The sequence below is a fragment of the Amia ocellicauda genome, chromosome 9 (genome assembly GCF_036373705.1).
Source record: "Amia ocellicauda isolate fAmiCal2 chromosome 9, fAmiCal2.hap1, whole genome shotgun sequence".
NCBI classification, from domain to species: Eukaryota; Metazoa; Chordata; class Actinopteri; order Amiiformes; family Amiidae; genus Amia; species Amia ocellicauda.
Window position 1 is genome coordinate 15,718,918 of NC_089858.1, and position 15,712 is coordinate 15,734,629.

General features: G+C 46.7%; 1 protein-coding gene across 13 annotated transcripts in view; it reads right to left on the reverse strand.

Annotated features, from left to right (window-relative positions):
• Positions 1-321: 321 nt before the first annotated feature.
• Positions 322-15,712, reverse strand: part of chd9 (chromodomain helicase DNA binding protein 9) — a 52,516-nt gene continuing 37,125 nt past the window's right edge. For 6 of the 13 annotated variants that reach the window (XM_066713420.1, XM_066713417.1, XM_066713419.1 and 3 more), the window contains exons 26-38: positions 14,314-14,371; positions 14,037-14,085; positions 13,400-13,628; positions 13,057-13,262; positions 11,765-12,670; positions 11,341-11,504; positions 10,557-10,799; positions 8,967-9,153; positions 8,447-8,580; positions 7,843-8,070; positions 7,369-7,506; positions 7,014-7,118; positions 322-6,769 (exon numbers count right to left, since the gene is read on the reverse strand). In XM_066713420.1, coding sequence (XP_066569517.1) covers positions 5,795-6,769; positions 7,014-7,118; positions 7,369-7,506; positions 7,843-8,070; positions 8,447-8,580; positions 8,967-9,153; positions 10,557-10,799; positions 11,341-11,504; positions 11,765-12,670; positions 13,057-13,262; positions 13,400-13,628; positions 14,037-14,085; positions 14,314-14,371 — 3,622 coding nt within the window. In that variant the 3' untranslated portion in view covers positions 322-5,794. The remainder of the gene's footprint in view (positions 6,770-7,013; positions 7,119-7,368; positions 7,507-7,842; positions 8,071-8,446; positions 8,581-8,966; positions 9,154-10,556; positions 10,800-11,340; positions 11,505-11,764; positions 12,671-13,056; positions 13,263-13,399; positions 13,629-14,036; positions 14,086-14,313; positions 14,372-15,712) is intronic. The other 7 variants (XM_066713424.1, XM_066713428.1, XM_066713418.1 and 4 more) reach the window with 5 other exon arrangements.

The following is a 15,712-nucleotide window of genomic DNA, read 5'->3' on the forward strand; positions in this document are numbered from 1 at the left end:
CAGCTGCTCTAATTAAACAAACTGTCTCATTTAAGAACAGGGTTTTTATTATTTTACCTGCAAACATGAAAACACATTCAGCGTTATGTGGCAAAATTAAGGCTAACCCATAGAGGTGTGTTATTAAATGTTCAGGTTGTGAAGAGTCCAACTTTATCCATCTACAATGCTTTTAAAATAACATGTAGAAAAACACACCCACATAATATTTTTGAACCCACCCCCAAAAAGAAAGCAAACTAAAAATCTAAAATCAATTTCAGCTTAATGTTGCCAATCTTTCGAATAAACATTATATAAGGGACACACACAGACTTCATGGATAGTCAAAGAATATGTTTAATAAAAATAATTAAACTTCCATTTCCTCTATAGAACTTCATAGAAAGTAATTCAATAAATTACAAATGACTTTTTTTTTTTTTTTTTTTTTTTTAAGACGCTTTTCCTCCACTACAGAAAGCATTATTTGACTACACAGACCACAACTTGCAAATATTGCAACTGTCCAAAAGAAAACTGGACTTCAAATGACTTTCAAGATATTATCAAGCTTGGAACAAAAGATACAAATACAAGGCAAGAATAGCTTTTTTTTTTTTTTCTTTTTTTTCCTCCAGCAACTACTTTACATAAATGATCTTTTAAATGAACTCTCTCAACTTTCATGTCATTAGTGTATTTTTAAAAATGTAATTTCACTTTTTGTTTTTGTTTGTGACACTTTGCATATTGGTTAGGATGACACACTTTCACTTCCTTGTTCGTCAGACGGATCTGTCCATTAAGAGGGACATCTCCCCCCCACTATATCCCCAAACCTGCACTTGCAATAGCCACAGGGAAATGACGCCAAAACACCATTAAATATGACAGACAACAAATGGTAGTATATCCTTCCGGCTGAGGCAGTTTAAGTATAAAAGCCCCCCCAACCTCAATTGAACACCGGGTGTGGTGTTCAGCAATTAATACCCCTAAGCGGCCTTTGGGAAGTAGGCTATAGATGTGACTTCATCTTGGAAGGCTCAGGTGAAAAGTGAAAGTTTGGGTTTTGTGTTTTCCAAGCCGGAACATGACAGGCATCTGATACTACACCTGCCAGCTTGTGGTTGTGAATGAATAGGAGCGGACAGGTGAGGTTCAGTTATGATAGAAATCTAAACTGCTCTAATGGCATGCTGACCTGTGATGCAGCTCTGGGCAGGCCACACACACTAACAAAAGATGGGCGAAGCAGAGTGGCACTATCTGCATTGAAGGCCAGTGAGTACAGTGGCACCCCACTAACCTCTTTCATTGGATTTCAATCCATGAGAATTAAACCTCGCTTTAAATCACCACCCGCACTGCAGAAAAAACAGACCGACTGCATCTTTTGCGACTGTTAAACTGCCAACCACAATCGCAATTACAAATAACTGAACTGTAAAATGTATTCCTTGTTCGTTTACACACATATAAATATATAATACTTAGTAAAGTGTGAAGTAACAATTTCATAAAGCAATCAGGCCACCAAAAGAATGTGCATCTTTCCTCAGCTAACGTCACAAGGTGTAAACAAATTACGAAAAGTTTTTCTAAGTGTCTTCCTCTTTGTTGACGTGAGTGTCCGTGTGTGGGGGGGCTAGTTGTTGGGGATACTATACCAAATGCTGAAAATACTCTTACTAGTTGACCTTTCGACTTCCAAATCTTTGCCCCAGGGTATACACCATGGTGTGGTTCATTAAAAGGAGGTGAACCCATCCTATCCTACTTTACAAAGCTGCTCCTCAAGCCAAGGCCGATGAGAATGGTTGACATGAACATCAGACCTAGGACAACACTCTCCACATCCAATACCGCATCCTTCCTTCACATCAGCCACGCTTTACCTTTACCACTCCTGCCAACCCACTCACACTCTCTCCCTTGCTGCTGTATCGGTGCCTTTCAGACACATACCCAATCCATTATGGATAAAATGTATTGCATTTCTCCTTATTGTTTACACGATCTCAGTACAAAATAAATTAATACAAAAATATTTAAAAGTTAGTCTTTTCTTGTGTTTGAATGAAAGGGATTTCCAAAGATTTCCAGACTGCAGACTTTGTCTCTCTCACCTGGGCTATACAACAGTGCTTTCTATTGCTTCCTATTAGGATTAGAGACCCAATTTATAATTCAAGATTATAAATAAGAAATATGGATGACAGGGGGACGAAGCAAACAAACACAGAAACAAATGATCAGAGCAACAAGTCCCTGGTCTGCTTTTCCCAATCATGAGGTATATGATGAATAGCTTTTTGATCAGTCCTCCACAATATCAAACCTTTGAAAGATATAAAGAATTGTGTCAAAAGCACTCACATACTATTCATATACAGCAGCGCTCACAAAAGTACAAATTTCCCTTGACCTTACAAGAAACAAATTTACAGACAAGCTAGTACCCAGTCAGGGGATTCAAATCAGTGGGGATGCCTTGTAGAGCTACATAGACCAGCTCTCCTGCACAGGAGAAAAGCCCTGATGCTCTAGCTGTGCAGTTTACAGTGTCTGCCCTGGCAAAGCCGCTATACTATGCAGGAGAACAAAGGCCACTAGCAAGTTTTTCTCTCTGCTGCAAGAGAGAGAGAGGCAAACTGAACTGCAGTACAAAGACCCTTGCAAGAGCTGCCAAATCAGCGACTGACACACACATGGCTGAGGGACTGCATGGAGCTCCAGGGTGTCAGACAAAACCCGGGCTCAGAGTTCACCACGGAGGAAACTATCCCTCTCTTTCCTTTTCTTAATGTTTTCCGCTTCATCACCTTGCTCCTGTTAAGTGGCAACCATAGCCCTGCATTTTCCCAGAACAGGGAAAATATATATATATAACAAACACAGCCACCATTGGTAGTATCTAGGTTACAGATTGCTTGTCAAACCCCTAACTTTGATTATGGCAAGGCTACTTGTAAAATTATGTATCTGGTGCGGTGTGGTGGAGAAATCTGTCCACAGGAGGCTGCTGCTGGAGGGGCCCTCTGGACAGGCAGCCAGTGCAGCACTGTGTTCCTGCAGAGTTCACTGAGCTGGAGAACACCACCTTGGGCACACACAAGGCCAGATTAAAAACAGCATGGGATCAAAACACCCAATTTAGCCTCCCTAATGCTCCTGCTCTAAAAATCAGGTTTCCATTACCAATCATCTAGCTCTAGCAAGAAGCACAACCTTCTAGACAAAGGTGTGTGTGTGATAACGTGTGTATGTATGTGTGATGACTCACTCATTTTGTGCTGGGTGTTGCATTTCAGTTTGGTGCAATATATACGGTCTCCATCAAGTTGTAGATCTTCCCTTTTCTCCCACATAACAGGCAGTCTCACCCAGATTAGGGGACAACAAAAACTCTTCAGGATGTGCACAGTTCTACAACAGCTGTGCAACATCACACACATACACACAGGCACCGCTGCTCAAGACACCTGAAACCCTGCCGTCCTGCTCCAATCAACTTGTTAAATCATTCCACTACCAACCACAGCACTAAACAACCCCATTCTGAAGGCGGGTTCCAAGACTCATCTGTCAGGCAAAGTCAGACAACAAAGATGGCTTCTCAGTTGAAGACTCAATGAAGACGGCCTCAATGTGGTTTACATGTTTAAGTGGGGTAACACTGGGAGTGTAACGGAGATTTAGACTGTCTAGCATTTGGCAAGATTTCTTCATGAATTTCTTACACATACTGGTTTGATTTTGTTTTAATGCATTCTGTAGCTTTGCAGCCACACATACGAAATACTGTGAAATTACCCAAAATGGCCCATGCTTCACCAGAACTCTGGTCCATAACACATTAACACGATTGCTACAAAACAAAACAAAGCAACAACAAAAAACAAAACAAACAAACAGAACTGTTTAATTCACTGAAATACTAAATTCCAAATTGATCATCACTTTTATTCTTAAATATGATTATTAATAGTATTCATAGCTTCATGACACAGTTACCTTAGCCTCTTTAATTCAGTGTATGATTTTTGTTAAGAACTGCTACCTGATTTCATTTAAAACTGCTGTGAGAAACCACGACACTGCCATGGTATCGGCTCATTTCGTATTGCAATGCCAGAGCAGCCTAGAGAGCCCAGCTATCGGAGTCAGGGCCACCCTGGTTGTCCACTACTCAGTGGCCAGGTTCAAGGCCTCACTGTGATAGCCGATGACCCATTCCTGGTCTATTTTTGTAGAGCCCAGAAAGGGGAAGACTACAGAATGATGTGTGCACACAGTGAGGCAGGCCCAAAGTCTGTCCCTCTCACACCAGAGCCTTGAAAATAAAAATAAATACAAAAAAAACCCATGTATAATAATTTTCCAAATGGTGGAAAAACAAACCCAGAAAGAAAAGCGCACAGAAACACAGGAGCACAAAGAGGCGAAAGCGGTCACGGCGGTCGGGTCACCGCATAGCACATTGGTCTTCTGCCCCACCACAGAGTCGAGTGCTGTCAACTCTAGAGACCCTGACTCAGCTGAGGTAACAGCCAGTGAAACCGGCTGACTGGGGCTTATTTTTCTCTCCTTCTTCTTCTTCTTAAACAAAAAAAACAGTATTCTTCTTCCTTTTAATTAATCTACCCAAAACATAATTGTACCTGAATTTCAATTCGAATCAGCAGTGCACTACAATACAAGAAAGCGCAGATCACAGTCCGGCTCCCATTAACCGAAGGTTTCGCTTCTCAGGCACGGACCCGCTCCCATATCCAGTTCCCATCAGCACTCAGCATGGTTCGGACCCCAGGACAGCCAGGACCAAACAGGGGTGGCCCGGAATCCAATCCACAGAAAACAATCGGCTGCCAGAATAAGGGCTCTGTGACCAACCTGGATAATTGTGCAAGAGCACTGAAGACACTAAAGTGCACTTCAGTTTAGAAGACCCACTCCTAAGGGGAAAAAATATATAAATACAAACACACACACACACACACACACACACACGATACACCTTTATGTAAGAGTGTATTGTATACTGCCATGTTGATGTTGATGCCATGTGAATTCTCCCGTTTACAGTTATTGTTTTTCCCCAAATGCGACACAGAGCACATTCTCAATGGAGAACTGTCAAATCAGGAGGCGGGCGAATTGGGGGGGGTAGGGGGGCTGCGTCATGGATCTGAAGATAAATGGCGAAGAACACATAGAATCTACAGCTTCTGTGACATTCATTAGCTGCCCGAGTTATTGCTGAATTTTCCAAAGTTTGATCTGTAAATTATAAGTGTCAAGGAGGCTGTAAAACTATTTACAAATTAAATCAAAATATGTATAAAGTCTTCTGTTTTTTTTTTTTTTTAAACTCCACTCCAAATATATTAAATGTACAGCTCGGCTTGAGCATTAATTTATTTTTCTTTTTTTCCTCTTTTTTTAATAAAATTAAACCCCAACAAAATTATAACAATTATGCCTTTTTCTCTTTTGTAGTTTGTTGCAATTGTACACCATTGTGTAATACAAGCTCACGAATTTCAGAAATCTAATAAAGTTTTACATGCAAATTGTCTTTCAAAACAATATTGTACCTTTGAACAAAAAACTGAAATTTCATTTCAGTTATTCTAGATAGGGTTCCTTTCTGTTTTTAGTTTTTTTTTTTTATATATATTTTTTTCTTAAATTACACAACACTTTTTTTCTGTTTGTTGATATTTACAAAGAAAAAAAATCACAATGTAAGTGCAGGGTAATTAATATATATATACGTATATATATTTATAACGTGTATATATAGAGCTCAGTCTTCATCGCTGGAGTCAGAGTCCCCGGATGAGGAGGAGGAGGAGCTGTCAGATTCGGACGACGAAGACGCCGCCTTTTCTGAACCCTCCTCGCCACTGTTCTCCTTCCGTTCACCTGACTCCTCCCCCGATTCCTCCACATCGTCCCCCTCACCCCGACACCGCGCTCCTGCGTCCTGCGCGGCCTCCTCAGGCACGGCGGGGGGGGGCGTGGTGGAGTCAGCGTTTGCAGTTTGCTGCTGCATGTCGAACATGCTGGACTGAGACAGCGTGGAAATGGGAAGATTAAGGCCTGGAGTGAGGAGCATCCCTGGGTACAGCATATTGTGGAGTAACACGGGGTTAAGAGCTAGCGGGTGGTTGGAGGCGGTGGCAGCAGCAGCCACGGTTGAAGCACTTGGCGGCGCAGCGGCACTGGAGGTCGAGGGGTCGGCGGAGCAACGGTCAGAGGCCACACCTTCTGTCCTTTCACCTGTGGCATCTGAGGGCTGAGCGACCGGTTTCTTGGAGGCGGACAATGAGGAGGAGTCACCAGCGCCACTGCTGCTTCCGCTTCCCTTCTTCTTGCCTTCCTCCGAGCCCCCGCCGCCCTCAGGGGGCTTGCCCAGCAGGCCGCTCATGCCCAGCAGGTTGGGTAGGCCGGCCATGCCTGAGAGCATCATGGGAAACATGGCGGCCAGGTTGTTGGTGTCGCCCGCGGCTGCCAGCCCCCCTGGCAGCCCCATGAGCCCGGCAGTGAGCTGCAGCGACTGCAGGCTCTGGAGGTTGTGCTGCAGCGCCTGCAGGCTGGACAGGTCCATACCCGGGAGCAGCCCGTTGGCCAGCAGGGGGCTGACACCGAGGGAAGCGGCGCAGGCATTGGCTGCTGCTTTGGCCATCTCGCTCTTGGGCCGCCGCCCCCGACGACTCACCTCCTCACGCACGATCGGCCCCGTCAGGATGCGGTCAAACATGCTCTCTGGGAGGTAGCCCTGGTGGTGGTGGTGGGAAGAGAAATAAAGAGGCATGTAAATACATACAATAATGGCAACTGGACTGCACGTGTCCATAATTGTACATTTATTTCATGGCCATTGATTTATATGAATTTGATGTAATCTTAAATCCAAGCTTTCCTTTGAGGTGTATAAACTGTGCAGGAGTCTGAAGTCACAGGGGTGGGTGTGTGTGTGTGTGTGTGTGTGTGTGTGTGTGTGTGTGTGTGTAGGTACTCACCGATTGCTTCACTACATCACCCCACTCGGGCGGCACGCCATACTCCGGGTTCTCCTGCAGGAAGCGGCACAGATCCTTCAGAGGAGGGGCAAATGCTCCACCCACCTGTGGTGAACGCATAACAAAATTGTAAACAAAGACTAACAAGGATCCACTTAACTTCTGGGTTGGGTTTTACATTTTTTTGAGTGTGTGCGCCGAGCCAATGAAACCAGCTGCCTGGAAAAGATTTAACAGCTAATGTAACGTCTTTACAGCCAGACATCCTTAATTAAAAGGCCAAACTTAAACCACAAAACATTGTGCTGGCTGGGTGGGGCTGCGCTGCTCTCTCCTCAGCTGCACCGCTCTGTACCTTTCTAGCATTCCTCCGGTTGATGATCTGCACTCTCTCCTCGCCCGTTAGGCTGTTGACGTCGATCTTGTTTGGGTTTCGACAGCGATGCCTTTTCTGCTTCGGTCTGCCATCCTGGAACGTCATTTTATTGAGACCCTAGAGAGGGAAGGACAGAATGGGAGAGGAGTCTTTAGTGTCTGTGGCAGAAAAACTGACACTGAATAAACAACTTGAGAAGACAATTACATTTATTTATTGGGGGAGCGCTAGTTATATTTTCTGTGAATGGTCTACTGCATTTTAGTGGTATGTCTGTGTAATAGTAGAATTGGACCATGTTTTGTAGGTTGACAGTTTAATAACAATAAAGATGGAGGAGAGAGGAAGAAGAATGAGGTGAGAGAGCGAGAAAGTTTGAAAGGCCAGAAGACATGAGGGGGACGGAGATGGTGGAGCAGAAATCATAGGTGTGACAGAGGGGAGGAGCCTCACGGGGATGAATGATCCCACATCGGCCACGTATCCTGGGTGCTCCTTCAGCCACTGTTCAAGCTCTTTCCTCCGGGGGGCATCGTCTCCCGCCAGCCGCGTCCCGTCCTTCAGGTTGATGACGGGCACCCGGCTCTCTGTGTCCCCCGGCCCCAGGCAAGGCCCCAAGCCCACAGCAGGGGCCACCGTTGCAGGACTGGCCTGGGCACTGCTCCCCACCCCCGGGGTCACCTGCAGAACACGGAACAACTCCATTACCACGAGCGGACTTTGACCCCTAGACATTGGTTCTGGTAACCAACTATATAAAAGTCACTCATCTGCACTGGTCTATTACCAAGAGGCGTGACTGCAGAGGAAGAAGATGTGTACATCAGCTAAAATCGCTGGCGAAATCGGATGAGAAAGAGGTTGGCTGGCTGGCATGTTCTTTACTGTGGCAGGTTAATGAATGGCTGTGGAACCCCAGCTTCCTGCCATTGTACTGCCTGTCTGTTACTGTCACTGGCTGAGAACTGCAAACTCCTGGGGGCCGGGGGACGAGGGAGGATGAACGTGCGTGTGCGTGTGTAGGAGGATGGGTTACTGTTTGCGTGCTTGCTCTTACCTGATCTGAAGGGGGTCGGCTCTTGTTCATGAAGAGAAGGTCCATGCCCTCCACATTCTTTCGCCTCCCTCTCCTCTTCTTCACCAGGGGCTGACCGTCCAACACCCCATTCACTCTGACCTGTCCAGCCATCCCTGTAACGCACAAGTACACCCAAACACAACACACAGACGTCAGCACTGGGAATTCAATTAAAATCCATACAAATGGACATTTCCTAAAACACAGGCAGGTTTTCCACCCTCAAATCTCAAGTCAAGTGGGCAGTGCCAAATGCTTACAGATACCAGATCTTCTCAGAGTCTAACTCCTCATGGCTATGTGTAATGTTTACACAGCTTTTAATTTTTAGAAGACTCTCTCTCAAAAACAAAAACAAAAACTAAGGAGGAAAAAACAAACAAAAACGGGACCAGAGGCGAGTATCGTGTGAGAGACAGAGACAGAGATGCAGTTAAATAAAGACAAACTGACAGGAGGACAGAGAGGGCGACAGACGGAGACAGGGAGACAGACATACCGGGTCCAGTGGCGGCTGCGGTGGACAGGGGCTTGGTGAAGTCCGCCAGGCTGGTGTCAGACGCGCTCTGCAGCTCCCGCAGGCGAGCGAGGTACTGCTGCTGCCCCAGGGGCCCCTCATCGCCCTCCAGGGGCCTCTTGTGAGGCAGACCCTGCTTCTGAAAGGTCAGCTTCAAACCGCCTTCCTGCTACAGCAAGAGCAAAGGTCAGAGGGGGCCTACACACCCACTGTGGAGCGGCTGTGTACTGAGAGCGGCAGGCAGGACACACACAGGCAGACTAAAATGGCTGCTGGGAGAGGCCCTGTCTGTCTGTCTGTATGTCTGCATGCACATGTGTATATAGGGGCATTAGTTTGTGTCTCTGTATGTCTGTGCATGTGTGTGTATCTAGCTCACTATTCCTATGTTCCTGTGCATGCAAGTGAATCAGATGCACGCATGTGCGTGCTGGTAACACTAATGTGCTCCTATTCCCAGCTATTTTGTTTCATGTCTTCTCACAGAGACGCTTCTCATGTCCAGAGATATTTGCTGAAAACATAATACATTTCAAATAAATTAAACAAAATAAAACAGGAACACTGCTTTGGCGGCCGTCTGTCCTCCTCAACGCATCTGGCTTTTCCCAGCTGTTCAGAAACCCCCAGGCTGACAGACCAGACAGTCCGACTCCACATTAATTAAATAATTGGTAAAAAGCTACATAAATAAATGCTTTTCCTTTCCTTCAAACTGAAGTATCTCAGCAATTGTCAGCCTTGAGACGGCGCTTTTGAACAGTGGCATAAGTCTTGGCAGTGAGGCAAAACTCAAGGACTGGATGACTTTCCACCTGTTTTTTTTTTTTTTTTTTTTTTTACAGAGCAGTACAATCTCATTGAGGAAGGTGGGGACAAAAACTAAAACAAGTGCCATACTGGGAAGTAATAATGGCAGTTTGATGGTGGCACACATTTAATTTCAAGTAGAGTTCAGAATGAGAACCCTTTTGTTTAGTCTTAGAACTACACTGATGTCTTGATGCATCATAAAACCAAACTCTTGTGTGCAGTTTTACACAGTGTAAAATGTTTGAATTTAGGTGCTATAATTGACTGCAGGTGTCTTTATTAAGTATTTGTACAAGCATTACAAAGATAATGTGGAGTAAAATGTGTTGATTCTGGGTCTTGTGGTCATAAGCAAAGCCATGCTTTTTTTTTTTTTAATCCTTTCTAAGTGCAAAAAAAGCAGGCACTCTCCACACAGCACAACGGTCTCAGGACCCATTAAAGAGATCACACAAGAGTTCAGGAAGCACCTTCAAACCAGCCAAGATTCAAGGAATTCAGGAGAAGAAAAAACATATATAAATAAAAACATTAAAATCAGTGTTATCCCTTTACCAATTAATATTACTATTAAAGCCATGAAAAAGCCCATATAGATCCAAACTGTTCCCAATATAGGAAGGAAGAAGAAGGGGAGATTGCTGTAGGCAGCCATTTTGCAGGAAAATTAAAAACCAAAAAATAATAAAATAAACCAAAACATGCTGTACACCGCAATTTGCATTCAGGTCCTAGAGGGAATAAAAAAAATAAACATACGTCATTGATTTTCACTGTAAACTCCTTTTCTCGTACATGCTTCTTCACCTTTGACATCTGAGGCGAGGCGGCGGGGTCCTCTCGGAGGCTGGGGGGGCCCCCCTGGTCGCTAGTGCTGTCCAGCAGCTTGGTGGTATAAAAGGAAGACACGGCACTGCCCTCATAGCTCCTCCTCACTGTCGGCCACTTTCCTTTCAGCACCGCCTGGCAGATACTGTCCAGTCGGTTGATCATGACTCTGTCCTGGAGAGTGAAGGAGGAAGCAGGGGTTAAAGATCACTAACTAGAACAGACTGCAGTCACAACCCAGTCGTGTCAATAAGCATCAGGAGTGTGTGCGTTCATGTTTGTGCAGACACAAAATCAGGAAAATGTCAACAGAAGGACTATCCTTTTTTTAGTTATTAAAATATTTACATAAACGTTTTTGCAAACCTTCCTGTTTTTCCACCTTTTTGCGAGGAGAAATGTTCACAGCTGGTGCACAGGAAAACACAATTTAAATGTTCAGTGCTTACTGATACTAATTGCCAATGCCTAATTCCACACCTGATTATGTGCTGCCACAGCTAGACATTTGTATCAGGAATCAGGTTTAAAACATACTAACTGCTTTATAACATAAAACCAAATAATTAGCACAGCACAATACAAATGGTTTTGGTCTGGATTTTGGAATTCCAGATAAAACTGTAACTAGAGTGAGAATGCTGAGGGACTTATAACACTACTGTTTGGGGTTTAAGTTTCAATGGTGTGTTAATGACTGAGATGGCGCTGTTACCTTAGGCCAGTAGGAGGCTGCCAGCATGTACCCCCCCTGAAAGGCATGCGCGGAGTGGGGCAGGCCGTTCTCTGCGAGGAAGCTGTCCTGCGTCTCATCCTGGGTGGTGCTGAGCGACACCACACTGTCCTCGTCAAAACCCTTCACTGGGCCAGGCGCTGCGGCTGCAGGGATGGCAGAGTTACACCCACACTCACTCACCACTGTATAATTAATAAGTTCTATATCGTAAAGCAGTTCATCACACGTGGTGCTGATCTGAAAGCCCCTTGAAAACACGCATCAGAGAAATCAGAGAATATTTGATGTCACATAGCTCGATATACTCGTCTGTCCTAATGTGAGAAAAAAACAAAACACGGCAGGACTTTTTTCATCATTCAAATAACTGTTCAGCACTGTAGACCCCCGCAGGCATACTCACCGCTCTTCTCGCGGTGCTCTTCATCGCTGTCGCTGTCCTCTGAGGAGGAGGAGGAAGATGAAGATGAGGAGGAGCCGGAGGAGCAGGAGGATGACGAAGACGAGGAGCTGGAGCCAGAACGTGAACAGGAGGACGAGGACGAGGAGGATGACGATGAAGAGGAGGAGGAGCGAGAGGAGCAGGAGGAGGAGCCCCCAGAGTCCGAGTCTGTGCTGGAGCTCCGCCGGCCCTCCCTGCGGGTGCGTTTGCTGGCTCGCTTCTGCTTCTTGGCGACGGAGTTGGGCGTCAGTGGCTCTGTCCGGGCCGCCACCATGCTGCGGCGTTCACTCTCACCCTTACCCGGCCCTACCCTGCTGTCCAGAGAGCTGGGGGTCTGCGGACCGGCTTTGGGGCTCCACTGCTCGGGCCGACTTTTCCTCTCTGATGCCCCCTCCTCCTCGGATGTTGGTGTCTCCTCCTTGAGGTTTTCTGCCCGTAGATGGGGGTCATCGGCTGTGGGGGTGCGGGTATCAGACTGCCGGGACTGGGTGGTCAGGGGGGAGCCCGCCAGCATGGCCTGGTACTGGGGCAGCAGCAGTGGGGTGGGGGTGCGTGACTGGGCGCCCTTGTTCTGGCTGTAGCTGCTCTGGGCTGTCATGAAGCACAGCTCGGGGTCACGCAGGATGTGGTAGTCTGTGCGGCTCACTCCATGCTTGGCGGCCCCGATCAGCAGGTCGCGGTCATGGGGGCCGGCCTCCCACCACACTGGCAGGTCCGGGCCGGGCTGACACAGCTGCAGCCGCTCCAGCAGCAGCGGGTGGCGCAGGACCTGCTCCCGTACCTTGCGCAGCAGCTCGATGCGGTACAGTGTGCGTGAGGCCCGCTCCTCCGTGATGGGCTGGATGGAGATGGACGGGTCCACAGAGTCTGTGGCAGCAGAAACACAGCAGCAGACAGGGAGGGAAGGAAGGAGGAAGTCAGAAAAGTCTGCAAACAAAGATTTTCCACTAGACTGCTTTACCTCTGCATTCTACCCCTGTTCAATTACTTAACCCTCCCTTTAGTGTACTGGTGAGAGATTGGTGAGGGCTACATCAGTCATACATTTTGGTGTACCTGTGAAACATGAATACATATTTAAGATGTGCAACTTATAAGCACTCGAATCAAACAACCTAAAAGAAAGATAATATACTTAAGGTACTAAAAACACATCGTTCAGCATACTTCCATAATGTGATTCTAGTGCTGCTCCAGATGTACTGTGCAGCAGTGTAGCAGACTGTGATGGGGGGCGCTTGTTGGTGACTCACCCCCGTCCCTGGGTGGGAGGCGGCACACGGTGCGGCACATGGCGGTGAAGGCGCACAAGTACTTGTGCAGGCTCTCGTCGGTCTTCTTGTGCAGCCGTGCCATGGCCCGGAACTTGGTCCAGTCAAAGCGTCCCTGCCCCGGGTCGAACACCACACCGAACGTTGACACCACTCGGTAAAAGTCTGCTTCCTCCCGCCGTGTCCACCTGAGGCCACAGTTACCATTGTTAATTGCGAAAACTTAGCGAGACCAGCCTGACAAAAGTGTAAAGACTCTTCCATCCCCAGGCCACCTCGACCTGCCCTTCGAATGTGCCCAGGGGAGTCACCCGGCTCTGCTCACCTCTGCTGCCGCTCAATCTTGGCTGCGATCTTGGGGTTGAGAGTGTCACTGAGCGAGGCGGGCATGGCGCTGGGCTGGACTGTGAAGGCCTGCTGGACCTGCTGGATGTGCTGGATCTGCCGGTTCTTGGTGTTGCGCTGGTAAGCCGTGATGAGCCGGCGCAGACGCGTGGTCAGGGCTGAGGAGGGCGGCCAGTACACCGTGTCCCCCTCCATCAGCATTCCTCCATCTGTAGAAAGAGGGAGGAAAAAAAAAAAAAAAAAAGGAGAAAGGGATAGAAAGAGAGGGGGAGGGAGGGGCAGACAAAGGCAGAGACTGAGCACAAGTACCTTGCTAGTCTTCACAAACTGAAGCTGAAAATCACTGCTATAATGTGACTATAGGATACTTTTGGCCCGCTGTCACAGAGACACCACACCTCACTTGAAGTCAAGACTACGGAGTCTCTGATCCGTTTGAGAATTCACACAGCATACATACTGTGTTCCACAGTGCATGCAAATTACAGTGTATGTAAGGGATGGTCAGCAGGAGGCCATTCCAGTCCTAGCAGGCAGACCAGCATGCTGTATGGAGCCTGCACTGGCTGAGGTCTGAGATTCAGGCTGTGGGGAAGAGACAGGGGCACTGTACACACCTCCTGCACTGTCTGCGATCACCAGGTCTCCAGGGGACGAGGCGTCATCCTGAAAACACAAAAGCATAGACACCTCAGCACAAACCCCAGCAGCCACACACACACTGCACTGACTCTGGTTATAACTGATATAAACAAACTAATTTCATTCATGAAGGTAACTTTAAAACATGTTGGCTCTAATCTATGCCACAAAAGACTGCTTGCTCCTACAGCTGCCCAGACTGTAACTAGCAATGAGGATTGTGCGGACGTCTGCTGCCTCTCCAGCCCTTACCTCCATGTCGTCCTTCAGCAGAGCTGGGGCAGGTTTGTACTCTGGGTCGTCCCCGTCCCTGTACAACACACAGCAATATACATCAGCAGAAATACAGAAAATCCCAAAAGCACATGCTGTGCATCTATGAGCTTGTCCAGTATCTAATCTCCTGGACAGCTCATCACTCATGCTCTTATTAAACTCTGCTACCTTATGCTCCTGATTACTTATGTATTTTTAGCACAGCTTTCATTCTACTGGAACTTCTTCTATGCCTGCCCCACCCCTTAGCACAGACCAGGGACAGAACACTACAGTGTTTGCATGTGTTATCTCATACGTACTAGGATGTATGGGTAATGTATTTCATACTGATTTTATTTACTGCACTTTAAAATGTTTGGAAAATGTTTCTTGTTAAAACTGTAACTCACTCTGGGTAATGCACTACACGATTTTAAGCCCGATTTGAGCCCGATTTGGCCCTCACAACAAATCGTCACTGATCGTCATGACAAGCAGCCTGATTGGGGCGCGTCCCCGCCACCGATGGTCGTGTAGTGCGAGACGGGCTGCGATGCCATCGCTGGCCCTCTGATCCGATCTTAAGCTAGACGGAGCCCCTACGATTTTATTAAACATGTTTAATATTTACGACTCAATCGGCATCGATCATGGAGAGTGACGTGATCAGCAGCCAATGAGAGCTGAGCGGATTGAAGAAGAAAAAAGAAACAGAAGAATAAACATGAATAAGATTTTCATACGTATTTATTAAAATACTTAAAATACCAATGGTTACTTCGGCACAGGTTATTTAAAAATACTACAGGGAAAATATTATTTTCAAATACCAATTAGTATCTGTAATTGACCCAGGTCTGCGCTAAATATCGACCCCTACAATGCGATGCTCATACTGTGGGATGGATATAGCCTGTGACTGTTGCTCAGCTGCAGCTCTCACAGTAAAGCTCTCACGGCCATGTCTTCACACACATCCTCTTCTCTCTCCGCTTTTTGCGTTTGTCTGCACACATGAACACGAACAGTAACAGCAGCTTGTGGTCGTGTTCTTGTTTTGCAGATTTCCGCAGTTTTGCACAGATCTGCAGAAATCCACTGATCCCATTGGTGGAGCACTGCAGATCTGCGCTACACCAAAATGTGACCTGTAAATGTCCACGTCCGTGTTTGTTGACCTTTTTGCTGTGGATCACGTGCGTTTCTGCGAGATGTGGGGAGTTTGGAGGCTGTGACACAGATCGCCACGAAAGGAATTTCAGATCAGTCGTTAAGTGCGTGTCCCCTGTACTTAAGCGATCGGGTAGTGTGCGCTCCTTCACGAGGCAAAAAACATGAATTCGGTGCAAAATAGTCGTTAAGTGTGAGCTGCCCACTGTTCACGAAATCGGGT